Below are 27657 nucleotides of genomic sequence, written 5' to 3' on the forward strand. Positions count from 1 at the left end.
ACGAATGTACATTTTTTTTGTTTCCGGGAATGTAGTGAATTTTTATTATTCATGGAATTTTGAAGAAATTATGACTCTCGAATTGGTGCTAAAAGGGGAATATGTATAATAGGGTGGAGTCCAAAAAAATTCTTTTGCTTCAGATTTCTAATAGTTACAAAAATTGCTAACAAATGAGATTGAGCAATTTTAAATGAAAAAGTAAACAATTATTTTACGTTTTAAGCCTACGAAGCTTAATTTGTCTAGTACAATGTAACCCCAGAGGTAACCACGTGGAGGTGACTGCTTATTGAGCTCCTCCATGTCCCCGCCTTACCGCCCAACCTTCGTCAAAACCTATAACATCTCTATAAGGCTAAAGGCTATTAAAATTTACTGTTAGCTGTTGAAATTCATATTCCTTTTCATCAATAAAAGGTTGTAGTAAAGTTTGTGACTTCATATTTGCTTTTATAGAGCCATATCTTCGGCTGGACCAACTTACGAACGAAGAAGCCTCAGTTACATACTTAATGCTTGTAACAATAGCTAAAAGCAGCGTTTCAACTTGCAATTCGACCTCAAGAGTATCCACGAACTCTCCTCTGTGTTTCAGGCACGAAACAATCATCAGCAGTCCCAAGCCATCGACGAGCTTTGATGAGAATGTTAGCAAGTCCATGGGGCTTCAATATTTTATCAATGAAATAATAGTCAGCAACCCCAGGTCATCGACTAGTCGCGATCCAGGTATTATTCAAAGTGTCAAAAGAGAATACAAAAAACGCGAAAAAGGAAAAGAAAAAAATTAAAATCAACTTTAAAACTGCAATAGAAGAGGAAGGGGATGAAAACAAAGGTGGAAAAGCCAAAGGAAAAAAGAGAATGCAGGCCAGAGAAGTAAAAGCCAAAAACAAAGGAGAAAATAAAGCTGAGAAAAAAAAGTCATTAGGTGAGTCATCGCAATCAGAAAAAACTACTTGCGTAGCTTGGAAGACAATCACGAGGACTGGATACAGTTCTTGAGTTCTTGCTTCCAGTATTCTTCGCAATCCAGGTTATCTTAAAAGCTTGGTGATGCGGCACCGGTAAATACTAGGAACGAAATGATTCATGGAATAAACTTCAATTGTGACGCCATAAGACAGAATCTTTGGATGCTCTTCCAAATAAATTCCGGAAGTGTGTAGATAATAGTTTAGAATTATTTATTCCGTCTTACATAGACATACGTTATCATCCATTAAAAATTCATACTAGTTGAATGTTTAAATTAGAAAATATATTTAAATATAAGTTCTGATTTCCCAACTTTAGAAGCCAGCCAATTGTGCCATATAATCTTCCCTATATTACCGATAATGGTAAACATTAGTTTCCCTCTCGGGTCAAATCGAAACAAAATATATTACTACCAAAAATTACCACCAACCATTGACGAATGAAAAAGAGGGAACCACGTTTCGCCGATGTATTCCCAGCTTAAGATTTAGCTTTTAAAATTCTACGTTTCGCTGATGTATTCCCAGCTTAAGAATTGGCTTTTAAAAATCTACGATTAGCCGATGTATTCCCAGCTTAAGAATTCGTTTTTAAAAATCTACGTTTCGCCGATGTATTCCCAGCTTAAGATTTAGCTTTTAAAATTCTCCGTTTCACCGATGTATTATCAGCTTAAGAATTGGCTTTTAAAAATCTACGATTCGCCGATGTATTCCCAGCTTAAGAATTCGTTTTTAAAAATCTACGTTTCGCCGATGTATTCCCAGCTTAAGATTTAGCTTTTAAAATTCTACGTTTCGCTGATGTATTCCCAGCTTAAGAATTGGCTTTTAAAAATCTACGATTAGCCGATGTATTCCCAGCTTAAGAATTCGTTTTTAAAAATCTACGTTTCGCCGATGTATTCCCAGCTTAAGATTTAGCTTTTAAAATTCTCCGTTTCGCCGATGTATTATCAGCTTAAGAATTGGCTTTTAAAATTCTACGTTTCGCCGATGTATTCCCAGCTTAAGATTTAGCTTTTAAAATTCTCCGTTTCGCCGATGTATTATCAGCTTCAGATTTGGCTTTTAAAAATCTCCGTTTCGCCGATGTATTCCCAGCTTAAGAATTGACTTCTAAAAATCTACGTCAAGTGCATTTCCGGTCGCTCGTTTCCATAGCAACGTCAACAAGTAATATACAAACAGTTTCATCGTGAACAACAATGTATTCAGCCACGATAATCAACGATGGTGATTTTACGAGAACTATTTACACATTGGTATTATTATCATAAGTTTTTTTGAAAGAATATCAAACTTATTTCGATTTTAGATTAAAGAGAATAAGTTCTACGAAGCCATAAAAATATTACACGGCATATCCGAATCGAATTCTACGAGAGCTGGATTATCCCTACTTGCTTTTTGTTATTTTTACGTTCAGGATTTTGTTAATGCTTCTAATTACTACGAAAAACTCACGAATTTATATCAGGAAGATAACGATTATAAACTCTACTACGCTCAATCTTTATATCAGGGTAAGATAATAATACTCAATTATAATATTCGCCTTTAATTTTTATATTTAAAAGCATTTTACATAGTTTAAACATTCATTTAGGAACTGACGTCAAACTACTATTTGACAGTTCAATATGACAGATGAAATATTTACCAGTATCCTGGAAAAAGGAAATTACGTCATCGGTAGCATATTAACATTGTACCTCAGGGCCGGATTAAGATTTATAAGGCCCGGGGCTAAAATAATGACGGGAATTCGAAAACCCGGAAAATTTCACAAAATAATTTCAATACGTTAGATTTGTGGTATCAACACATCAAAAAATACAGAATGATTTCCAAATGATGGGGCCCTCTTGGACCTGGGGCCCGGGGCTATAGCCCCCCAAGCCCCTAGCTTAATCCGGCCCTGTTTTACCTAATTTCATTTTGAACCTAAACTTTGGTAAAAAATACAACGCCGTATTGTGGTCGATGATTTTTTTGTTTAACATTGAGTAAGTAAGGTCATAAATAAAAAAAAAACTGTTTTTATCCTGTGATTACCACGATGACGACCGCGGTATTATTTGAATTAGCTCCTACCAAACAGAGTCAATTATTACCTATGGAAATAGTCATTTTTCTCACCATTACAATACAGAGTATCCCTCGACGAGTTAAAACTAACTGTATATGGCAAAATACTTATAGTGATATCATGAAAATTTCTACGTTTGGGTTTTCGAATACGATTTTTTTAACTAAAATATTTTCAAAAATGGTTCTACCGGAAATTGACTGTAACTGCTATTTTAAAAGGAACACACTATATATTAATACATTTTTAAAATCTACATAAAATTTCAGTATACTTTTGTCTAAAAACTTTTTTCGAAAAACTTATACTTTTTGAGTTATCAATTTTTTTGTAAAAAATTTGATTGTTGCAGACCCTTATAAATTATTTTTTTACGAGGATACCCTTAGAGATACGAAAATAGTTTCTGTTCGGTTGCTTTTAACAAAGGTAGACGTATTTGAATCTATGTTGAAAAATTTTTCATTTTACACAGGGTGTGCATGAGAAGTATTCAAAGTTTAACTTCATTCAAATATTAAATTTCTTTATTTTTTCAAATAGAACCACCCGGTTTTTTCAATTTTAATGCTTTAAGGGGTAAAAAATAAGGCAAATTCATGTATACTTTCCTACTAAATTTTACCGTTATCCAGATATTAAATATTTTCTGTAAATTTTTAGAAATGCAGGTCTGGTCTAAATTTTATTTTGACCTGTTGATACAAGCGCTAAGAAACAAAAAAGTCTGAAAAAAAAAATCAAAACAAATTGTATTTACTAATCTTATTTCAACTTTTAGTCGTTTCCGAGTGGTTCTATTTGAAGAAATAGAGAAATTTGATATTTAAGTTGTTAAACTTTGAAGACTTTTTATACACACCCTGTATAAAATAAAAAATTGTTCAACATAGATTCAAATACGTCTGATTTTGCTAAAATCAACCGAACAAAAACCATTTTCATATCTCTAAGGCCATCTTTGCAAATAGTATCCGAAAACCCAAGCGTAGATTTTACTATAAGTATTTTGCAGTATACAGATAGTTTTAACTCGTCGTGGAACACCCTGTATAGCGTCAATTTTGAAAATGTTTTCAGCTTGCATGTACGAGGAATCTTATCAAGCCTGTAGTAAATTGGCCGATGTACCGGATTATGTGGAAAGAGTGACGAAGCTCCAGGCGGCCATTAAATATAGTCAAGAGGATGTTTTGTCGGCTAAAAATTTAGTTGAAGCTTTAAATACGAACGATCCTGACAGAGACGTCAATTTGGGTTGTCTCTTGTATAAAGTACGTGAAAAATTCTTCATTTCAACTTATAATTTTTGATAATTCTTTCAAAATTTTGGCACTAGTTTGACCATATCCGGGAGATACTTGAGATTCAATTTCTGTATTAATTTTTTGACCTGGTTTACGGTAAATTTTTCTAGAAGACGTTCTAGTTGCTATGGAGATTCCAGAAAATCTTTAGCTTCGGCCTCTATGCCGAAGTTGTTCTCCATGGGGTTTGCTGATTTATTAGTTGCAGTCTATTTAGTTATTTCGTTGTTTTGTTGAGTAGAGTTTTCAGTTCCAAAGTTGATTTATTTAACTTTGTCTTCGGGAGCGTGTTTTGTTTACCAGATTTTCCACAAATACCGTTTGTCAAAAATTTTTTCTTTAATTATCCTCGAAAGGGTTTTGGGTGTGGTAATTTTATCTTAAATTAGCGTTGAGCCATAAGTGGCCGTCTGGATTGATTTCAACAAGATGTTTAACAATAATATCAATGTTTATGATTATATTGAGGTTTTTAAATAATCACACACAATATAAAGAACGTATCGTCTCGGATTACCTTTTATTAAACTTTTATTTTATTGTATTCGTTCAAAATTTATTGTAAACTGACCTTCCGTTGACGGGAACCAACGTCTTACTTAAGCGATTCCATATGTCCCTCAGACACTTGAAGTTCCTTTAACTTATCAAATTACTTATACTTATTTTTGTACAGTACGAGTACAATAGTACGTTTTAAATTGATAAATAATTTTTACAATGTTGTGAATTAAGTTATTTAATTCTCGTATTAGATCTGTGGTTTTTTAGAGGTGATCTATATATTTTTAAAGCGGTTATATGATCAGTCACGAGCCGAAAAGTAGACGCAGTTAATAAAATAACATGATTAACTCTCTTATAAACAACTGAGACAATTAATGTAAACTGTTTTGTTATAATAACCACTACAAACGTTTTCTTTGAATTATTAGCAAAAACAATGTTTGAAATGTGTGCCTTCACGTTTGCCAGTTCCTAGATTTGTGTCCAAACAAAACAACGTTCAATATTACATGCGAAAATTAAAAACATCTTCCCTTCGTCAAAATATTAGACGAAATTCAACAGAAACTAATTTTACGTTGGCAATTAAAACAAAATTAAAATAGATTCATGGTCTACAATCAAATACGTTACAAAGCCTGTTTGTTGTAAAAAAATCTGTATATCATTCATCTACGAACAGCCCTCGTAAGCTAGTTAAGACAATAGTTAAGCAAATTTTAACTTTTTCTGTCACTTGAAAACGTATCTTAAGTTTGGAATAAACTAGGACTACCAAATAAAAAAATTGGCACGTCTGGTTTCGGAAAAAATACATCAGTTACATTTTGAGATATTATCGCTCAATATTAAATAAATATTTACGTTTTTTATAAATATTTGCCTTCAGGAAGGTCTTCAACAACAATCTGCTAGCATTCTTGGGACTTGTGACGCCTGTCCATTGAGGAAATGTCCTGTAATGTTCCTAATTTGTTTGAACTGTTTTTCAACTGTAACTTAAATCTATACACACTGTATTTTACTTACTTTAATTTATTATTTAAACACAATTTATTTAAATTCATCGGTTACTTCTCTATTTTCTTCCGTTCACTATGACTACTAATTATAAACTAACTGTCGCCGCTAAACAATATCGAACATATACCAGAAATAAATTTCTAGAATTCTAGAAAGTAAGTAAACAAACAAATAAATAAAAAGGCCTTCCTACGAATCGCCACTATGATAAAAATAAATATAAAAACAAAGGAACCGGCCAAATTTTAGACTTCTCCTATAACCTAACATGACCGGCTCCACGGATAATGTCGTGGACGAGTTCGTAACAGTCCTAATGAAATTTCTCTCCTTGTTCGTCACTGTCAGTATAGTGCGGGGAAGTAAGATCGACAAATTTATCAATGAGAAAAATAAGAAAGTAGGGGTCACTATTTTTTTACGTAAGTGCACCAACCCCTTATCGCCTTTCTAGATTTCTGATCAAATCCCGTGAAAGAGCGAGGCGCAACTTGAAAGCACTAAAATTCGATGGTACGTCAGAAAAAGTTATAAGCAAAAATACCATCGAATTTTAATGCTTTTGCGACCGCCATTTTTAATTTTCTGAATCTGAAAAAACGTAAATTTTCTATAGCAGTCTATGTTTCCGTATGTTTTGATGTCGATACGGCTATTTTCAGTATAGTTGCCAGTTAAAAAGCATCTTTTCGAAAAAATTTTCATTTTTTGGAAAAATTTCAAATCGAAAAAAATTTCATTTCACAAATTTATTTCCGACATCGTGTAGGGCATGAAATTTCCTATGAATTTGATCTCTACGATTTTTTTGTGCGAGTAGGTCAGAAAAAGTTATAAGCAAAAATACCATCGAATTTTAGTGCTTTTGCGGCAGCCATTTTGAATTTTATGAATCTGAAAAAACGTAAATTTTCAATAGCAGTCTATTTTTATTTATGATTTTATGTCGATACAGCTATTTTCAGTATAGTTGCCAATTAAAAAACAACTTTTCGAAAAAAATTTTCATTTTTTGGAAAATTTCAAATCGAAAAAAATTTCATTTCACAAATCGACTTCCGTCATCGTGTAGGGCATAAAATTTTCTATGAATTTGATCTCTACGATTTTTTTGTGCGAGTAGGACAGGAAAAGTTATAAGCAACAATACCATCGAATTTTAGTGCTTTCAAATGTGCTTGCAAGCTGCGTTTCGTGCTTTCATGGGATTCGGTCGATGCAATTAATTAAAAAAAAATTGTCACCCCTACTTTTTCAATTTTCTTCTCATATACTTACTTCCCCAGACCAGCACCTAAATTTGCGGAAAAGAAATCTAAATGAGAGTCCAACATGTGTATTTTCAAATATTACTCAAAGCTTTATATGACATAATAAGTTCTTTATAATTTTCTGATTTTTGGTTTCCTTTTTCATGATTATTAAATTTTTCTTTAACGCCCTTATCAGTTGCCGTATGCATGGACAAATGATTCCTCTTTAATTTTTGTTTGGGGGATTTCTCTATCGGATACAAAACTCCATCTGCCATCTATAGGCGGTTTTTGAAACAGGCACATGTTGTTATTATTGATAGTAACATGTAAGTTTAAGTATACGTTTAGTCACTCACAGAATTGGCAAAAAGTCGAAATTACTTGTGAAAATACAGACCAATTAAAGAAAATTTCATCGTCATATATTTTTCCTTTAGAAGGGGATGTATCCACCACTGTATTATTTTTTCACGCTTTTGTCTATATAAGAATACCAACGAATGTTGCTTTTCTACTTGGGAAGACATGACAACGTTATTTCAGCTACAAACTGGTTGTAACTGGTTCGAAAACACGAGTTCGGACCATTGACAAGCGCTTTTAGATTAAAAATTTTATCAGACCGAGCTTTATGTGCAATGGTGTTAAAAAAAATGCCATCAGGGTTCTCCAAAGAAACCTTCTTAGTATTTTTACGGCCTCGACCACACTCTCCCATTCGCAAAACAACAAAATTTTCTGTAAGCAAACTGTAGTCCAACCAACGCCTCTACTTTGTGTCTGTTCTTGTTTGGGACACTCTGTATATTCAGATCTATAAATGTGTAACGTCAAACGTCTATTTTGACTGGGGTAGCAGAAACAGATAAACCGAGCGCAAACTATTATTAATTATCCTCCGTTTAAAAACAAACAAAGTTCTAGATATCTTTTTTCTAAAAATATCGATTACAAGATGATTTAAAACGTCATTTATTATACTATTAGGATGTATGGAAAATGTCCCGTGCTAATAAAGGTAATTTACGTTTTTCTCTGACACCAAGAAAAACATTTCTACCACCTGTAATTTATTTTCGAAAGTATGGAAACTAATAAATCCCGTTTCATTATTATCCAATTGGAATTACAAGTTATCGTCATTTCTACATTTTGATTAATTTTTTGTCTGTCAAACTTTTATCCAGGTATAGAGATTTGATTCCATGCAAGAAACGCTTTTTTGGGTTTTGAGGTTTCGAGACAAAAGAACCCTTCCCATATCTCCTCGATTTTCGAAAATTATTCAATGAAATAAGAGTTTTGGATCTTTTTACTACTTTATTAAATGTATCTAAATTAACTCCCCGTTGTTCCAAATACGAGGTTTACCTGAAAAGTTTTTAAACTAACAAAGAATCAAGACATTTTTTTCTTTCAACAACCAATTTTATTTTTCTCCATTTAAGTGTATACACTTAAACCAGAGATGTACTAACTTTTTTGACCCCTCCGAATAATATTTGCCCTCTTTTTCTCAAAATAAGGGTTTACGTTCTCGTCTCATGAAAATACCTTTCCTGCAATTGAAACTTTAAGGTTAGTAAACAGTAAAAAATCGCTGGGATCATATCTGGTGATTACGGCGGATAATTTAACGATTCGAAGTGCAATTCTTTAATTTTAGCCATGTCGATCACCAAAATGTGAGAAGGTACGTTGTTCTAATGGAAAAGCACTTCAAATTCGGTAACTTGTTTGCAATTTCTTTCTTTACCTTATCAATTATGTCTGATACTAGTAATCCATGCCTTTCGGAGCAGGTTAACCCTTTAAAATCCACTGTCTTGGGTGTTTTTCGGGTTTCAGGCGTAGTGGTGGATTGGATTTTCATTTACAGTTATGAATCGACGCAAAAAATACGACTCGTTTTGCTTTAACCGCGTGAACAATTAATTTGAATCAATATATGCCAAATGTTTTGATATTTAGCGATAGTTAGCTAGCTTTTTGATGATATTGCTTGTTTTCGGCCGCCTCGAACGCTCGCCGTCATATGACCACGGGTTTGAATTCAACTGCTCAAAATTTTACGTTCGCAAATGATGGTGCAGAGTCTCTATAAACAGTGTCTAGTTTCTCTTTGTTTGCTAAGTTTGTCCAGCGCTATTCTGGAAGGTTTTTGAACTGTTATTTCGTCGGATTAGACGTAAAATTTAAGTAATAAGGGTAGGTAAAGTCCACTGGGTTAAATAATGACTTTTACCATGCAGAAAATATGTAAAACGACTTAATCAGTGAATTATACCACTAAAAAATTCTAGAAATCGATCAGAAACGATATTTATTAAGTTTTTCTATAAAAAAAACTGGAATTTCAGTCAGATTCAATCAATTTTACCTCTAAACCGACGATTTATCGTATACTGCTTCACACTTTTTCAACTTTTCTCGTATGTGACGCTTATAAAATTGAATTAATTTCTTTTTTATCCTTTGTAGGATGGTAATTATGAAGAAGCGTTAGAAAAATTCACTGCTTCGCTTCAAAATCAGGGTTTTATCCCATCATTGGCGTACAATGCCGCTTTGTGTTATTATAGATTAAAAGAATACGGGCCTTCACTCAAATATTGCGGTAAGATTTCTTCTTTTTTTTTGTCAACGTAAGAACTATTGTCGATTTTATCATATACCACGTGTGACGCCAGATTCTGCGTTTTTAAATACGAAAGCGAGTGGATTTTCCAGAAAATGAGATAAAAGTCAATATACAAGTTTGTAATATGGACTCAAATCTTCCATCGTAAATTTTTTGGCCCTAATTTGAATGATTTTTTACCTCAAATCATCAAATACAAACTAAACGACGAGGTTTTCGACAAGAGTCAAATTACATATACCTGTCGATAGAAACAGTGTAATCCTATGGGTTAAAAAGCGGAAAATTCAAATTTTTATCGACTTGTTTCCGTATTTCGTGTTCTATATACTTTCATATGTCTTCGACTGTTTTAAATAAATATTATATCGACTCTGTTTTTGGTTACAGCTGATATAATCGAAAAGGGTATAAGAGATCATCCCGAATTGAGCATAGGTATGCAAACAGAAGGCATTGACGTTAGATCGGTGGGTAATACCATCACTTTACACGAGACTTCGCTCACTGAGGCGTTCAATTTGAAAGCTGCCATCGAATATCAACTAAAAAATTGTAAGAACATAATATAATCGTTCATAATTCATATTTATGCGTCAATACCATTGTGGAACATTCAAATTTCGTCTGAACTGACTTTGAAGTACACACAATAGTGTGTAGCAGTAAATAGTTCGAGCATATTTTCTCGAAGGTGCTAAAATCTGTTTTAAAATTGAATTCCTTGCAAATGTTTAGGTACGATCATCATCATTGGCCGTTGCACCTTCCAAAACTAAATAATAATAACATTTATATGCTAATTTTTCTTTCTTCTCGACTTGGCCCTGTATAATCAACACAAGCTACGTGATCATCAACACGGTGCCGTTTGTTCCACCTAAATTCAATTAATGATTACGTAGATATATGCTAATGCTTTTTTGACATAATTATTACTATAACCTTTTATGTCACAATTATTACTATACCCTGTATAAACAACGAACTCCGTGTGACCATCATTATTATACTGTTTGTCCCACTACAAACTAACCAATAATAACAACTATATACTAATTTTTTTTTAGTATCGAAAGTTTTTTTTCGATTATACCCTGTATAATCAAAAGAATCCACGTGATCATCATCACAGTGCCGTTTGTTCCACCTAAATTCAATTAATGATTACGTAGATATATGCTAATGCTTTTTTGACATAATTATTACTATACCCTGTATAAACAACGAACTCCGTGTGACCATCATTATTATACTGTTTGTCCCACTACAAACTAACCAATAATAACAACTATATACTAATTTTTTTTTAGTATCGAAAGTTTTTTTTCGATTATACCCTGTATAATCAAAAGAATCCACGTGATCATCATCACAGTGCCGTTTGTTCCACCTAAATTCAATTAATGATTACGTAGATATATGCTAATGCTTTTTTGTCACAATTATTACTATACCCTGTATAAACAACGAACTCCGTGTGACCATCATTATTATACTGTTTGTCCCACTACAAACTAACCAATAATAACAACTATATACTAATTTTTTTTTAGTATCGAAAGTTTTTTTTCGATTATACCCTGTATAATCAAAAGAATCCACGTGATCATCATCACAGTGCCGTTTGTTCCACCTAAATTCAATTAATGATTACGTAGATATATGCTAATGCTTTTTTGACATAATTATTACTATACCCTGTATAAACAACGAACTCCGTGTGACCATCATTATTATACTGTTTGTCCCACTACAAACTAACCAATAATAACAACTATATACTAATTTTTTTTTAGTATCGAAAGTTTTTTTTCGATTATACCCTGTATAATCAAAAGAATCCACGTGATCATCATCACAGTGCCGTTTGTTCCACCTAAATTCAATTAATGATTACGTAGATATATGCTAATGCTTTTTTGTCACAATTATTACTATACCCTGTATAAACAACGAATTCCGTGTGACCATCATTATTATACTGTTTGTCCCACTACAAACTAACCAATAATAACAACTATATACTAATTTTTTTTAGTATCGAAAGATTTTTTTCGATTATACCCTGTATAATCAAAAGAATCCACGTGATCATCATCACAGTGCCGTTTGTCCCACCTAAATTCAATTAATGATTACGTAGATATATGCTAATGCTTTTTTGACATAATTATTACTATACCCTGTATAAACAACGAACTCCGTGTGACCATCATTATTATACTGTTTGTCCCACTACAAACTAACCAATAATAACAACTATATACTAATTTTTTTTAGTATCGAAAGATTTTTTTCGATTATACCCTGTATAATCAAAAGAATCCACGTGATCATCATCACAGTGCCGTTTGTCCCACCTAAATTCAATTAATGATTACGTAGATATATGCTAATGCTTTTTTGTCATAATTATTACTATTCCCTGTATAAACAACAAACTCCATGTTACTATTATTATCATACCGTTAGTCCCACTCCAAGCTCACCAATAATGACAGAGATGTAGGCTAATAAATTTTTTACATCGAACGGCCTCATGATTATAACCTCTATAATCAACAAACATCACGTGATTTTTATTACACTCTACAAACGAATTCATTTTGGTCATCTATTGTGACTCCTAATAACTATTTTTTTTATCAATTGTGAATTATTTGACAATGAATCTTCATCAGGTGATTCACGTCCATATATTTCATTTTTAGTTGATTCTGCTAAAGAAGCACTCACAGATATGCCCCCGAGAGCCGAATACGAATTAGATGCTGTAACTCTCCACAATCAAGCTCTGATGAATTTTGATCAAAACCCTACTGAAGGTTTTGAAAAACTGCAATTTCTCCTTCAACAAAACCCATTTCCGCCTGAAACGTTTGCAAATATACTTTTACTGTATTGCCAACACGAATGCTACGATTTAGCTGCGGAAATTTTAGCGGAAAATGCTCATTTGACATACAAATATCTAACACCTGTAAGTGATTATTTTATTATATTATTATTTAAATATTTCTTGTATCTTACAGCATTTGAACTATAAAAAAGTATTTTGTTTATACGTTTATATATGAATATTAATTTACAGGGTTGCCATATTGCCATTTTGATACTCGATAAAAATTTAACTATGTATTTCCTAAAATAAAATAAAGTTTACTGCTGTGACAAATTACGGATTTAATAAGCAATAAAGTTGAATCTTTTATGAGAAAGAAACAATATACAATGATACTTATGAAATGCCTTTATTTATTAAAGGCTTATTCATTTTTGACATGGCAACACTGGTGAATTGTAACGGCATCATTTAAAAGCTTGGGAGAAATCGATTGCGTCGATTTGAAGTTCTGCTTCTGAAAACTAGATGGCCGTTATCGCAGACATCGAGCTAAAAACCAAATTAACCGTCTGTGGTGGGAACTTTTTCCTTTACAATAACAGGAATTTTTGTTTTTTACAGTACATGTTCGAATTTTTGGACGCAATTATAACACAACAAACTTCACCGACCGAAGCTTATCAAAAACTTGACGAATTGGCTAGTCGTCACACGGAACAACTTAGAAAACTGACAAAACAAGTGCAAGAACACAGAAATCGGAACGATACGGAGTTAGTCAAGAAGACAGTTATAGATTACGAAGAATGTTTAGAAAGGTGAGATCCAACATTCAAATCTATATAATTTTAAATTTATTTTATTGTTATATCTATTTTATTTAAAGTTTCTGTTCGTATTTTAAAGATATATACCAGTATTGATGGCGCAAGCAAAAATTTATTGGGACTTAAAAAATTATCCTCAAGTGGAGAAAATATTTCGCAAAAGTGTCGAATTCTGCAACGATAACGATATATGGAGATTAAACGTGGCTCATGTTCTGTTCATGCAGGAGAACAAATTTAAGGAAGCCGCCGGATTTTATGAACCTTTAGTGAAGAAAAATTATACTGATGTTAGTATGTATAAGTATAGAAATAATTGTTTATGAACATGACCAATTGTTCCAGAAATTCCAACTAAGTTGTAGAACAGTTCTCTTAGTGTATAATCTGTTATACAATCCCCACCTAAAATTTTGGTTAACAGCTGCCTTGTTTTTTGATGACCAATCACACTCTGATTAGAAAACTACGTGAATCTTCTTTTTCGCAAACATAAATAAATTGAATGTCAATTCTTATATCAAATGTCATTCAAATTGCTAATTATACAAATGTTTATTATACAGAAGACTGGTATGACACGAAATAGAAGAATTACACAATGAGGACAGATTTCCTTTTATTGTTTATAAGGGATAAAGAAACTCTACCCTCCATATTAATTATGGAGGTTAAATAAAAGAAAAACAATCAATTCATCTACAATTGCTACATTTATAGCCTAATATTTGTCCTCACCAGCGCCATTTTGGAAGGTTTTTAAACTGTTATTTAACGTATACAACTTGACATATTTGCATTTAAAACAAAAATAAATAATCTTACCTTCTCTGCAACAACAGAAGAATTGATTATTGGTAATCTTGTAGACTTTTAAACACTTTTAGATATTGTCTAATATAATAAATTGAAGTAACCTCAAGTAAACTAATCATAAATTCAGGGATCATTAGCATTGATTATTTTCAACTTAACTACATACCTGGCTCTTATTGTTGGACTTGATGATTGATAATCACTTTTTTTTTTCTTAATGAACACTATTATCAGTTACTATATGTTTTTTCACTAAACTACGTTTACCACTTAAATTTTCACAAACAAAACAAACACAAACGTCCCAAAATTCACATTAAAACAAAAAGAGGCACACTGAAGGTAAATTATTGATATATTTAAAAATACGCCATTATTCCTTTAATACTAAAATTTAATCAACTCTCAAGAAAAACGTTAAACTTCACAATGTCACGGTCTACAACCCACAAACCAAACAGACAACATGGCGAACTGACAAGATCAGCTGTTTCAAATTAATCATATTTGACCATATTTTTGAATTTACAAATATTTTTAAACCTGCATTCTTAGAGATTCTTCAAACTTTCCAGATTTTTTTCAATAATTAAAATGATTTTGATTTACTAAACTAATTTTATTTATAGATGAGCGTGTTCTATTGTTTCATTATAATTACTACAATTACCTATATTCTGTAGAAAATGAAAATAAATTTCCGATACTACCAAATACAAATTCAAAAATATAAAAAAGCAATAATTCTAATCCAAATGAAAGTTATTAACATTAGACAACAAAAAATTAATAAGAATTAATTAAAATAGTTATTATTATTTTTGCGCTATTTTATATATTTAGGTATTCTTTATAACCCTTTGTTTATTGAGTTTCTTGTTGATATTGAACCTTATTTTCTCTTTTTTCATTATTGTTGCCAATGTTTTAGATACTGAATGTAAATCCAATAATATTGGCGAATTTATGCGTATCATATATAATGACTTCGCAAAACGAAGCAGCAGAAGATCTAATGAGAAAAATTGAAAAAGAAGAAGACACTATTGCATTTGAAGAACCAGAAAAAAAGTGTTTTCATCATTGTATTGTAAATCTCGTTATAGGGTACGTAGACTCCAGAAAAAAATAATAAATTATAGGGTAATCCACAAAATATACATGCTTAATTCAATAAAAAATAAATATCAGATTTAATAATTTTACTTCTCAGTCTTCTGAAAAGGATTTAAAATTACAGCATAGGTCTTTTTGATAGATATACATATAAGAACGAGGCAAGATAGGTTATTATCGACCTGTTTTAAACAATTTACTTTACTACAATTTTCTAGGTTGGGTTAGTTTCTGGTATTGGCAACAGGAGGAAAAGTTTTTATGTGAATTTATTAAAATTAAAATAATTGATTTTTGTTTAATAAATAGTTGAATGATTGTAAGTTGGAAGATCTTTTAATCATAATTTGCTATAAAGTGTGCGACTTCGACTTTTTTTAGGACTCTGTACTGTTCCAAAGGAAACTACGAATTTGGAATATCTAGAGTGATAAAGTCTCTTGAACCTTATGATAAAAAATTGGGTACAGACACTTGGTATTATGTGAAAGTGTGTTTTTGTAGCCTTATCGGAAACCTTGCGAAACATATGATTGTGTTAAAAGACAGTATCATCGAGGAATGCATCAGTTTTTTGGAAAGTTGCGAATGTAAGTTTTTTTTTAATTGATTATACTTACAAGGTACACTGTTGAAGTTTTTGAAAAAAAGAAAATATACATAGAGAAAAATTTGGAAAAAATTGTTTTTTAATAGAGAAGAGTTTGTGTGAACTATCCGAATGGATAATGTGAGTTTGTTGGAAACAAAATAAAGTTTCTATGCTGCATTAGGCGGTATAATTGGGAGTATTAGTAAATAGTATGTTTAGTACGAAAATTCTCAACATCTCCAGAAATTATAGCTCGGAATTTATAAAAAATGAAAACATTTAAACAGTTTTGTATACATAATGAGGTTTCAAGTCTGTTTTAGAAGATTTATCTTAAGTAGCAACTTCTAGAATATTCTTTACTAGCAATTTGTATAAAATTTGAACAATGTTCGATAAAAAACGAAGCTAGGGTCGGTTTTTTAGTAGATTTACCCAAAGTATTTCCTTCCAGAATCATCTCTACTAAATATCTTTTGTAAACTAACAAAAACATTTGAAAAACTACATAATTCACTTGAAATTTAATATAGAATTCAGTTTTCGATTATTTTATTAACTCACTACAAGTAAGTTTTGAAGCCTCTCCCCCCCATATACACCAATTGATAATTCTTTAGTAAAAACCGTGAAAATAATGCTATAAATTTACGAAATTTCAATAATTTTCCTCACAAAACGAAGTTTGGGGTCTCTTTTTAGAATATTTGTCCAAACTAGCAACACCCGGCAATGTAAATTTTCTGAAATAACACAAAAAATTGGAAAAATGACCCTTTTAACTTAAAACCTAATTTATAATTCAAATTTCGACTATTTTATTTGCCTAATACAAGTAACTATGTTTGGAAGCCCCCTGTATACACCAATTGATAAATCTTTGGTACAAACCGTAAAAAACTTGGTATCGATAAAATATAGGTTAGTAATTTAAAAATTGGAAAAAAGTTTCAAAATTTGAACAATTTTCGATACAAATCGAAGTTTGGGGTCTTTTTTAGTATATTTACCCAAAGTAATATCTTCTAAAATATTTCTTACGAAATAATGTGTGTGAAATAACATAAAATCATTGAAAATACAACACAATTAACTTAAAACCTTATTTGGATTTCAGCAATTATATTAACCCCAGCAGGAAACTACGTTTAGAAGTCCCCCTGTAATAAACCGAGTAATAAATTTTCGGCAAACAATATATAAAAACTTGGTATTGATAAAATAGAACTAATAATTTTAAAATTAAGAAGAAATTAACGAAATTTGAACATTTTTCGATACAAAACGAAGTTTAGGGTCGTTGTTTCATAGATTTATGCAAAGTAGTATCTCTCAGAATATTCTCTTTTGAATAATTTGTGTAAAATGAGACAAAAACATTGAAAAATCAACACAATTAACCTAAAACGTAATTTAGAATTTAAATTTCGACAATTTTATTAACCCACAGCAGGCAACTACCTTTCGCACTCTCCCTGTAATAAATCTTTTGGTAAAAACCGTAAAAACTGGATATCGATGAAACTGATTTGAGAAATATGAAAATTGAAAAAAGTTACGAAATTTGGATAATTTTGAACACAAAACTAAGTTTGGGTAGTTTTTTAGTAAATGTATCATCATTATTATCTCTTAGAATATCCCCCTACTAAATTACTTGTGTAAAATAACATAAAAACAATAAAAAATGACACATTTAACTTGAAATCTAATTTGGAATGAAAATTCCGACATTTTATCAACCCCCAGCAGGTAAACACTACGTTTAGAAGTCCCCTTGTATTAAGAGTAATAAATCTTCAGTGAAAACCACAAAAACTAGGAATTGACAAAACTGGAACTAGCATTTTAGGTATTAAGAAAAAATATTACAAAAAAAAACGAGTACTTGATTCAATAAACATTAACAGTGTTCCTTTTAAGATAATTTGCTTACCTCCTTTTACTTTTTATTTTTAGTTCATGGCAAAACTGTCAGAACGGTTGTTTACAATTCACTCTCCGACGCCAACGACACTCCTAATGGAAAGGAAACTGTTACTTACGAGGCCAGAAAAATTAAATGTCTCTTAATCAGATTGTTTAATGTTGAATCATAAACGATAATTGAATCTTTATAAATGTATTACCTAAATAAAAAATTGTAAAAAAAATTACATCCTTTCACTCTGTCTGAAACACTAAACAGATTTAAAAAACGTCTTTGGAGGTAACTAACACTGGAAACTTGGTGGTCTCTATTTTGATTCCCAGAATTCCATTTTTCGAATTGAATCGGATGAATTTAATCTAGAAATATGTGGAATGTAATTCAATACATAGTTTGTTCTTTTAGTTTTGCAGTTTTGTGTTGTAGCTTTAAATTTATTGCTCTATTTCATTGAACAGCTCCAGATCCATACCTAATTTCCCTTTCAAACTGTTCAGCTTTCAGAGTTCCATCTATACTTTTAAAATCTTTATTGAACACTGAATAAGCGCTAATTTCACCTTTCTTTTTCGGTCGCGTCCGGGTGTTTATACATATACCAACTAAACAAGATATCAAAAAAAATATTGTACCAAATTGTAGTTTGATAAAAATGGCGTAAAGTATAGCCCAGAAAGTGAAACATAATACATAGTATATGTAGTCTAGTATAGAGAGAGGTTGAAAGTTATCGTCTATTTCAGTTTCTTCAGAACTACTTAGAGCGTTTGAATCAGTCTCTTCGGCCAAAAGTTTTTCTTTCAATTCCTGAAACAAATCTACGAATAGAAAAATCAATAAAATATTAATGTTTATCTTCTGATAGACCTAATAAGTATAACTTTTGTTATAATAAAACTATAAAACATTCAGACGGATTCGTAGCCATAACCTTTTTAAAATATGCTCGTATATTTAGAAGTATACTACAAATGCCATCTGTCACAAAGTACTGGCTATTTAAATGTTATTAGTGGCGCTAAATTTAAATGTTACTTTATAGTAGTTCGTATTTAGAAGAAATAAATTTCTTATTTACTTGAAATAAATGCCAAAGTTGCATATGTTTAAGGTATGTTACCGCAAAAACAATGAAATTTTGATAACTAAATAAAAAAAATTAGTTTTTTAATGGTTTGTAGGAAGAAAATATTAAAAATGATTGCAAATTTACTTTTTTTTTGACTCAACGAACCATATTTATTTATCAATGGGGAGAAAATGAAGGTTGAAATAACGAAAATATATATTTCTATAAAAGATTGTTTACAAAAATTTTCAATTAAAGATTTACGCCTTTTACTACTGAAACTAATAGGTCATTTCGAGTAACATGATTTGAAACGTCGTCTGCCATATTGTAGTGATGAACATTTGTATATAGAAAATTGATTATTTCGAACCCTTTATTGAATTAAATCAATATCTTTGAACCAAAAAATGAATATACAATATCACAACTAATAATAATTTTGATGTATATAATACAATATGTGTATATATACTGGCACGAATCACCATCTAGTTCCGGTTGAATCAGTACCGATGTTATTCAATGGAACATATCAGGTGCTACTAATTAGTAACTAGTAGTAACTTAAGGGAGACTAGTTAATAATTCACGGCAGTAATTAGTTTCAAATGAGTAGCTTAGTGTGTAGAAGGCCTAAGCCTAATTCAGTATCTAACTTTAAGACGTGGAAATAAATGCTATAAATTATTGACCTCGTATTGTGAAAGAGGATATTTATTATCAAAATCAAACTAATAAATACGGTAAAATTTTTAAAAAATCCCAAAATAACCCAAAACAACCAGTCATTTATTTTTACGTAATTTTTGCAAATTTAATTTATATTTTAGCTCTGAGAAGAAAAAAATTAACTATCCGAATCTATCTTTGTGCAACATTATAAAATAGTGGTTCGTGAATATGCCAACGTATCTAACCTTAAACTATTTTTTTAATTACCTTATCTTCTTCTTCACATTTTATCTTTTGAGAATTTTTAAGTTTTTTCTTTCTGTACTCTTCTAACTTTTTAGCAATTTCATTGTAATTATCACTCATTTTAAATCATTTATTTTCACTATTATACTACTGTCATTACTCTTGTTTACATCATCATACTGATTCTAAAGATGTCTAATTAACCAACAGGACAATCAGTTTCGTTTAATATTAAATTGTTTGAAATTCTAACTGTGCTTTCTGTAAAATTTGATTTTACGTAAAAATATCTATTATTTCATTGTTATTTAATTTAAATATTTGTTTATTTCGTAATTTGGTTCGTTGTCAATAATCTCGAAGTTTTCCCTACCATTTGTCAATAAAAACAGCTGACGTCTGTCACATTAATGTCAAAAGCATTTATGTAGTATTATTTGTTTAATATATAGAGTTTTAATTGTAATTTTTTTTTTAAATTTTCAAACGCGTAAAAATGGGAAGTACGGCAAAAGCGATAGTAACAGGTTTCATTTGTAGGTTGTGTTCAGAACAAAAAAAAGTAGTAATTCATCTTTATAGTGAAAGGGCTAGAAAATTAGATCTCCTCAAGAAAATTAGACTACTGCCTATTTCAGTACGTATTTTGTGTGTTGTGTTATCTAATAATAAATAAAATTGAAATACATAAGTTTACCAATTTTTTACACATTGTAACCAAATAATTGTATTAGGTAATAAATTCAATTAATGTAATGATATAATTAGTTGAAAAAGTATTGAAATGAAATTGTTTTCAGCTTAAAAAATATGATAATTTACCAAAAACGATATGTGAAGAGTGTGTAATAAGGTTAGAAGAACAATATAAATTGTTTAAAAAAATTAAAAGAAGTCAAGCAATACACCGAAGTCATCAAATGTATCATGTAAATATTTTAATTTCACATTATAGTAACCTTCATTTATCATTGTTCTTTTCTTTTTAGAGTAATGGTAGATGCCCTGTTGAATGTCCCTTACATGGTTTAGCTGATCCTTCATGGTCTGAAATTACATTAGATGAAGCTACTAATTCATAATACTCCTATGATTCACTCTGTAAATATTTTTAGGCTACTTTCAATTTTTGTACATTAACTCTAGGTGGTAAGTTTTCGATCAGCTTCAAAATTTATGTATAAGGAAAGATGAAAATGAATACAAATAAAATTTCAATTCAACTACATTCTTTTTGGCTTCATCATTGTCCTTTATACCAACAGTTTTCGAAAATAAGATTTCTTAAATTGGAAAACCAAAAAAATTGGAGTTTTGAGGAAAAAACGAAGAAAAAATGAAAATTTATGAGAGGGAAACCAAAATATTTGGAAATTTTTGGGGGAAAAATGAGAAAAAATTGGAAAGTTTTGAGATTAAAACGAAATAAAATGCAAAATTCTGAGGGAAAAAGGACAAAATTTGTAGAGTTTTGAAGAAATATGAACACAATAAGTTTTGGGGAAAAAACAAGAAAAAATTTGGAAAGTTTTGAGACATCACTGTGTCAATTCTTTTAAATGGAAAATTTTTGTCAGAAAAATCATATAGAGGTTTTAATGGATAGGATGCTACCAAAATGGGAAAACTGGAATAAGAATAATAAAGGAATAAGAGAAATAGGTATTTATGGATGAAGTAAAACAAGCTACTTGCTTTTTGGAAATTTTGTAATAAAAAAATATTGGCACGTTTATACAAAGCGAATACAAAAATCAACGTTTTGTGCTACACATTTTCAGTTTCTAGAAATAGACAAAATATTTACAAAATTTCAATTATATTGTCAAAAATTCATGTCTCAGCTGCTGAAATTAAAATATAGCATTCAACGTTCGAACTTATTTATTTTGACCATAACCTACATCATCAGTCCAGTCAAAATTCAACTTAATAATTCAAAAAATTTTAAGCGTCATGGTTGGGATAAACAAAAAAAATTTTTTCTAAATTCTATCATTTTTATAATCATATCAAAAAATATTTCCGGTAGTCAAAAACCTGGGAAACATCATAGAATATACGAAAAACGAAAAAAAAATCTATGCATACGAAAAATTCTTAAACTACTAACGTAAAACAATTTTTATTAACTATAGATTGAAATTTATGATAAGCAAACTGTGTACCGACACTCGTAATTGAGACTGTGAGTCCGTGAGACGTCATAAAGAAAACGAGAAAATCCCTTCGCTTGTAAACATCCTCTTTCAGGTCAATCCGATTCTTAATGTTTGTTCATATAACAAAGGATTTAATTTCGTTACAAATCTACTTCGTAGTTGGATTATTCACCTTTGTTGTTATTCATACTGAACACACTACACCAACACTAACAATTATACTGTCTGATACGCGTTTTGATAACCAAGTTATCGTCTTCAGAGACTGTAGATTTTAAACTAAATTTTCCCACCAATAAACCTTTATTGTAATTCTAATCATACGCACCAACTTCTTTGGGGCGCTAAACTTCACCAGGTCTCTGAGGATACTGTCGTACGCCTGGTGTAAATCAATGAAGATGTAGTGAAGATCGACATTATACTAACAGTGGAACCGTTACGGCGAAAACCTCACTGATACTCACCTACTTTTTTCTATTAAATTACTGTAGTTAAGTTAATAATATATCAGTGATTTTTATGATACATGAATGCTAATGAGATATTTATGTGTGATTCTGATCAACAAAATGCTTAATCCGATCTTTTGTTGGTATCTAGAGGTAAGAATTCCATCCTATATAAAAATGAACGAGGACCCAAGTCATGATTACAGAAGTAATACGTCCTCAACTGCTTTTAGTAATAGAAAATTTTCGTGGCCACTATTCATCGGGTGAATACATATCACTCGATATCATATTTTAGCACTCTGTATGGTCCTTTTCGCATTCTAGTTGATGTTTTCCAGCTCCATCGACAGGAGTCTGAAATCTGGGGATAAAAATGCAAATTGTACTATTCATCGAAAGTTTTTCCCAAATATGGAATATGATTTTTGCCTATGAGTATAACCGATACAATTTTATCTAAATCTGATGAAATATATCTTCTATGGTCACCTTTTCTTCTACAGTAATGAAGGGAAATTCTCTATGAATAATTTATTTGGTGTCTGAAGTCTTGTTACGTGATGGGTGTTTTCTTCGTTTGTGGATGGTGGTGTCTAATGTTCCAGCATTTCACATTTTTGATAAGTGAAAATAATCCACATATAATTATTAACCAACCAGCTGGATTATGTGTATATTGAATTTTTGTGGGTTTAGCCTGATATTGTACCCATAACCTCAATTACACTAGTACTTTGATCTTGCTAGTTCATATCCCGTTCAAAGGATCAGATAAACAGTGGATTCAGGACTAATTCTATGTGATGTTTTAAAATGTCTATTTTATTCTTAATCTTTAAAACTTGATCCAAATATAAAATATTACTTGAGACGCAAACTTTTGTGAAGAGATTCTAAAAGTAAAGAATAAATGAAATAAATCAATTCTGCCAGTACAAACATACACTGTGGAAAAATAAAAACATGTATTGAAGACATGAAAATAAATTTGAAACAGTAGCTATAGGAAAATTTAATGTTTTTAGTGAAATAAAAATTAGGTTAGTTATATGAAATTTGCACAAATACCATTCTATTTACAATTTTGTTTCAAATATCAAAATGGCGGACAGAAAAAAAGCAGGATTAGATGTTTCTAGACACTTCACAATGTGAATGATGATAAATTACACCGAAGACTTCAAAATCACAAGTAAAAACTATTTAAACAAATTTTTTCAGGTTCCAGGTAGATACAAATTGTTCACTGTGAATAAACATATAAAAAGTGACAAATAAAGAACAAAATTAACTTATGATTTTGTTGTTTCTTTTATATAAAACACATTAAATTGTATAATATCAATTTGATAACTAAAATTTTTTAAAAACCTACGGTAACAAAAACTACCTGCCAGTAAATCCGCGCCATATCGACGCTATACTGGCGGCAGCACTGTTTACTAAACCGCCAGCCATACTGCTGGCTTGTTGCGTACTGATCATCTGAGGTGCTTGGCTAATAGCAGGACCCGCAGATATTTCAGGACACTGTACATGCGGTACCTACAAATAATATATAAAATGAAAATATTCCAAACTTTAAATTATACTTACAGCTTCCCATTCTGCTGGGAAAGAATCTCCCTCTTCTGAATCGGAGTCTTCGTTAGTTTTAAGATCACTCGATAAATTCTGTGCTAGAGCAATAGCTCGATTAAAATCATACTGTACAGGACCGTCCCTATAATAATTTCAATTAAACAAATAAAAGATATTTTTCGAAATATACCAACCACCCCAAATCCGTGCTTGAATTCTCGATGAGTTGCAGAATATTGTGTATCGTTTTTGTGGAATTTAAAGAGGTTAAATCGACTTTTTGATGAAAACACAAATAGAGTATGTTGGCGTTTAATCTTGCAGTTCTTCTTGCGAATCTTTGTTCGTTCATGAAGGTATCAGAATAGTCACTAAAAATACAAATAATATAGTAATTCGATTTTTTTATAGATTTACAGACAAAAATTTTGTGAATCACTGATGATACCAAACGGAGAGAATATTTTTAAAATTCACTCAAAGCGGAAAATATTTCTAGATGAGAATAAAAATATTGAAAAAATTTTACCATTAGAAGCATTAATCACTAAAAGATGGTGATACAATAAAATTACATAAAGATTGATGAAAAAATAAGAAAAAAGAAACAAGCAGTATGAAATAAAACAACTAATAAGACCAACCATTGAATATTTGATGATGACACAAAAAGATCAAGAAAGATTAAGAATTTTAAGAGAAAAATTATCAGAAGAATATATAGAGGAATTAAAATGAACGAAGCGGAGGATCTGAAATAATATATAAATCGATGAAAAAGTAGCAGATCCAGTAACTGATCAAGTTCATGAAGACTTACAAATGTGAGAGAATGGGGAACGTTGGATCAGTTTGAAGGCGATTTGTCGAGGAAGCTGGAATGAAAAACTAAATCTAAAATGAAGAAAATATATAAATATGAATTAATAAACTTGACATATGTTTTAATTACTCACCTATATTGCATTTTATATGGAAGTTTGATGTTGAGATAATAGGATAAAACACTAATTAATTGTGCTGTGTATGTAAGTGCAGCACTAATGCTATAAGCAGGATTTATTTCAACTGAACTGGCGATATTTGAATTAGGAACTCCGTCCTGATTTTGAGCAACTAAAATTTTAAAAATCAATTATGCAATAATGGATGATAGACTGAGGTATGGACATAATATTTTATTACAGGCAGAAGAAAGACAATGATCAAATATTTATTTAAAAAATTGATTGCGAAGTTTATTTAAGAAATATAAATAAAAATAAGTGAAAAATATGCCATATGATCACAATTAGTCTAAATAAATATAAAAGATAATAAAAGACTATTTATATCACTAGCAGTAGTGCTTATTTACTTTAAGTTGTTTGTTACATGTCAAATCCTCCTTTATTTGATAACTTACTATAATTTATATAAAAAAATTATAATTTCTTAATTTAAAAAAGAAAAATGAATTCCTACGAATCAAGTTTAAGTGTGTTGTTCAAAAATTGGAATTCCTGTACAGATTGATAAGTTTTAAGTTATGAGGAATAAAAAAAAAGTGACCCACCATTTACCCAGCGACCCTACCTTGTAATGATCGTGATGCTGTTTACATAGGACAGACAACTCAGTATTTAGAAAATAGACTAAAAGGTCATCAATACAATAAAAAATGCAATAACAAACCATGGAATATCGAAAAAAATAATTCAATTATAAAAATTCTTGTACTGGAATTGAATACAAGAAAAAATAATTCTTAGGAATGGTTCACTTTTTTGGAAGGAGAGAACTGTCAAGTTCAATGTTATAAATTTTAATGCAATTACTAATTATTTGATTGATGACATATTTTGATAAAAACTGAATTAAGAAAAAAATTTTTTAAAAACTAATTTTCTATCAAAATAAAAAAATACATATGCAAAGTTTCAAGAAGTAAAATTTATCAAGAAAATGTAAAAGGTTCTCACCCCAAATATTATAAGCAGAATAATTTCCTGACACTGGTAATGTAGGCCCTGCAATACAATATCTCGTTTCCCCTGTATAATATGAATAATCCCAGCGATCAGTAGATTGGGATGCCTCCGCCAAGGCATTTACCATACTATCAGTAGATCTTTCAATTTCCCTAAAAAAATATGAACTTGATATATATACAAACCTTTATTATTTAAATATATCAACTTACAAATTTGGATTCACAATGGTAATAGGAAAAATATATTTGAAAAGTTGCTGTATTCTCAACTTGACAAGTTTTTTGAGTTCTTCTTGTTTCTCCTTAACACTATCTCTAGTTTTCTCAACTTTTTCTTGTTTAGAACACACAAATGATTCAATTTCATGAACTTTGTTATCGTATTTTGGTAAACTTTTACTTCCCCTTTCATTTTTATCCCTTAACGTTGCCAGTGATGTGTTATTGATTGTTCGTCTGTATCTCTTTTCTTCTAAAGCCAACCTTAGTATTTTTGTTCTATCTTTTGCCTGTCTTATTTTTGAACTCTACAATAAAAAGAAAGCAAATATTTCTTTACAATAATTATTATTTCTTTTTAATGAATATTAAATCATAAATCACCTACCAATATATCAGATTTTCGTCTATTATCCAACAATTTAAGACAGTTCTTCTCTAAAGTATTTTTATTATCTTCTAATTCTAATAGAGCTCTCTGTTTTTCAAAACAACTGAAAATATAAATGTTTCAAAGTGAAAACAAATAATAATAATAATAAACTTACCTTTCAGCAATCTTTTGTTTGGAACTGTAAAATAACCCACTGTGAATACATTCTTTACAATAAAAAACTTTCCTAAACTTGCGACATAAAGGGCAACGCTGTCTGTTAGGGCTTAACCGACTGCCACTGTCCGTGGAAGAAGATAAATGGAAATCTCTGGGAGCTGTACTGTCCTCTGAACTACTGGTGGTAGCCATAATAGATAATGAATTTCATTCAATTTTACGATGATTCATCTTTTTTGCTTTTTTTACGCTTTCTACAGCATTTAAACACTAAATTCCTGTGTATATTTAAATTAGTAGCTGAATTTAAAATGTAAATAAACTTACAGTATGTTGATTTTATTCGTCATTAATATTTCATTAGCATGAATTCCATATAGCGGTAAATTTGAAAGTAAAAGTGAATTGTGATTAATTACGACTAAAAAGTTTTTGATGGTTAACGTTTGATTGATAATATGATACACTTACCATTTAGGTCGTTACTAATTTTATCTCTATTATGACATTACGCCCGTGTACTCAATAACCCAAGAGTTTTTAAAAATGGAAATTTTGCAGCAATTGATCTTTGTTTAAAAAATCTGCTACCGTCTTAATGGAATGGTCATTTATATATGTGACTCGCTAACCAGCCCCAAGTTTAGTTTTATTCATTTTTCAATAATGTAATAATTTATCCAAAACAAATAATTTCAAAATGCACAACACTTAATTTTACGTATCTGTTTATTTTCGTAACCTTAAAGAAGACTCTTAGGTAATATATATTATGTGGTTGAATTTT

The 27657-nt window shown here is 30.5% G+C and overlaps 4 protein-coding genes across 6 annotated transcripts; 2 read left to right on the forward strand and 2 right to left on the reverse strand.

Moving 5' to 3' along the window:
• The first annotated feature begins 1884 nt into the window (after positions 1-1884).
• Positions 1885-18375, forward strand: LOC130894251 (tetratricopeptide repeat protein 30A). Of its 2 annotated transcripts, XR_009059305.1 has the most exons (12): positions 1885-2248; positions 2302-2509; positions 4156-4349; positions 9650-9785; positions 10200-10364; positions 12524-12792; positions 13279-13475; positions 13564-13774; positions 15232-15407; positions 15635-15735; positions 15798-16006; positions 17968-18019. XR_009059305.1 is itself a non-coding variant. In XM_057800929.1 (11 exons), exons 1-11 carry the CDS (start codon positions 2192-2194, stop codon positions 18105-18107), a joined length of 1962 nt encoding a protein of 653 aa, XP_057656912.1. In that variant the 5' UTR covers positions 2066-2191; the 3' UTR covers positions 18108-18375. The 2 variants fall into 2 exon arrangements, 1 of the variants encoding a protein (XP_057656912.1); XM_057800929.1 differs by lacking the exon at positions 15635-15735 and having other exon boundaries at positions 2066-2248; positions 17968-18375.
• LOC130894267 (uncharacterized) lies at positions 18165-20255 on the reverse strand. The gene is made up of 3 exons (XM_057800978.1): positions 19950-20255; positions 18411-18745; positions 18165-18297 (listed from the first exon to the last, which is right to left on the reverse strand). The coding sequence occupies exons 1-3, from the start codon at positions 20046-20048 to the stop codon at positions 18246-18248; spliced, it is 486 nt and encodes a 161-aa protein (XP_057656961.1). The 5' UTR covers positions 20049-20255; the 3' UTR covers positions 18165-18245.
• A 55-nt stretch (positions 20256-20310) lies between these two features.
• LOC130894277 (uncharacterized) lies at positions 20311-21156 on the forward strand. Its single transcript, XM_057800991.1, has 3 exons — positions 20311-20565; positions 20729-20857; positions 20918-21156. The coding sequence occupies exons 1-3, from the start codon at positions 20425-20427 to the stop codon at positions 21008-21010; spliced, it is 363 nt and encodes a 120-aa protein (XP_057656974.1). The 5' UTR covers positions 20311-20424; the 3' UTR covers positions 21011-21156.
• Positions 21157-21618: 462 nt separating this feature from the next.
• LOC130894256 (beclin 1-associated autophagy-related key regulator) lies at positions 21619-27486 on the reverse strand. 2 transcript variants are annotated; one of them, XM_057800950.1, is made up of 10 exons: positions 27342-27477; positions 27198-27291; positions 26866-27148; positions 26706-26811; positions 26309-26625; positions 26088-26248; positions 25083-25242; positions 24321-24497; positions 24142-24268; positions 21619-24090 (listed from the first exon to the last, which is right to left on the reverse strand). In XM_057800950.1, exons 3-10 carry the CDS (start codon positions 27060-27062, stop codon positions 23932-23934), a joined length of 1404 nt encoding a protein of 467 aa, XP_057656933.1. In that variant the 5' UTR covers positions 27063-27148; positions 27198-27291; positions 27342-27477; the 3' UTR covers positions 21619-23931. The 2 variants fall into 2 exon arrangements, with proteins under 2 accessions (XP_057656933.1, XP_057656934.1); XM_057800951.1 differs by lacking the exon at positions 27198-27291 and having other exon boundaries at positions 27342-27486.
• Positions 27487-27657: the final 171 nt, after the last annotated feature.

The sequence above is a fragment of the Diorhabda carinulata genome, chromosome 5, assembly GCF_026250575.1.
Source record: "Diorhabda carinulata isolate Delta chromosome 5, icDioCari1.1, whole genome shotgun sequence".
Lineage (NCBI taxonomy): Eukaryota > Metazoa > Arthropoda > Insecta > Coleoptera > Chrysomelidae > Diorhabda > Diorhabda carinulata.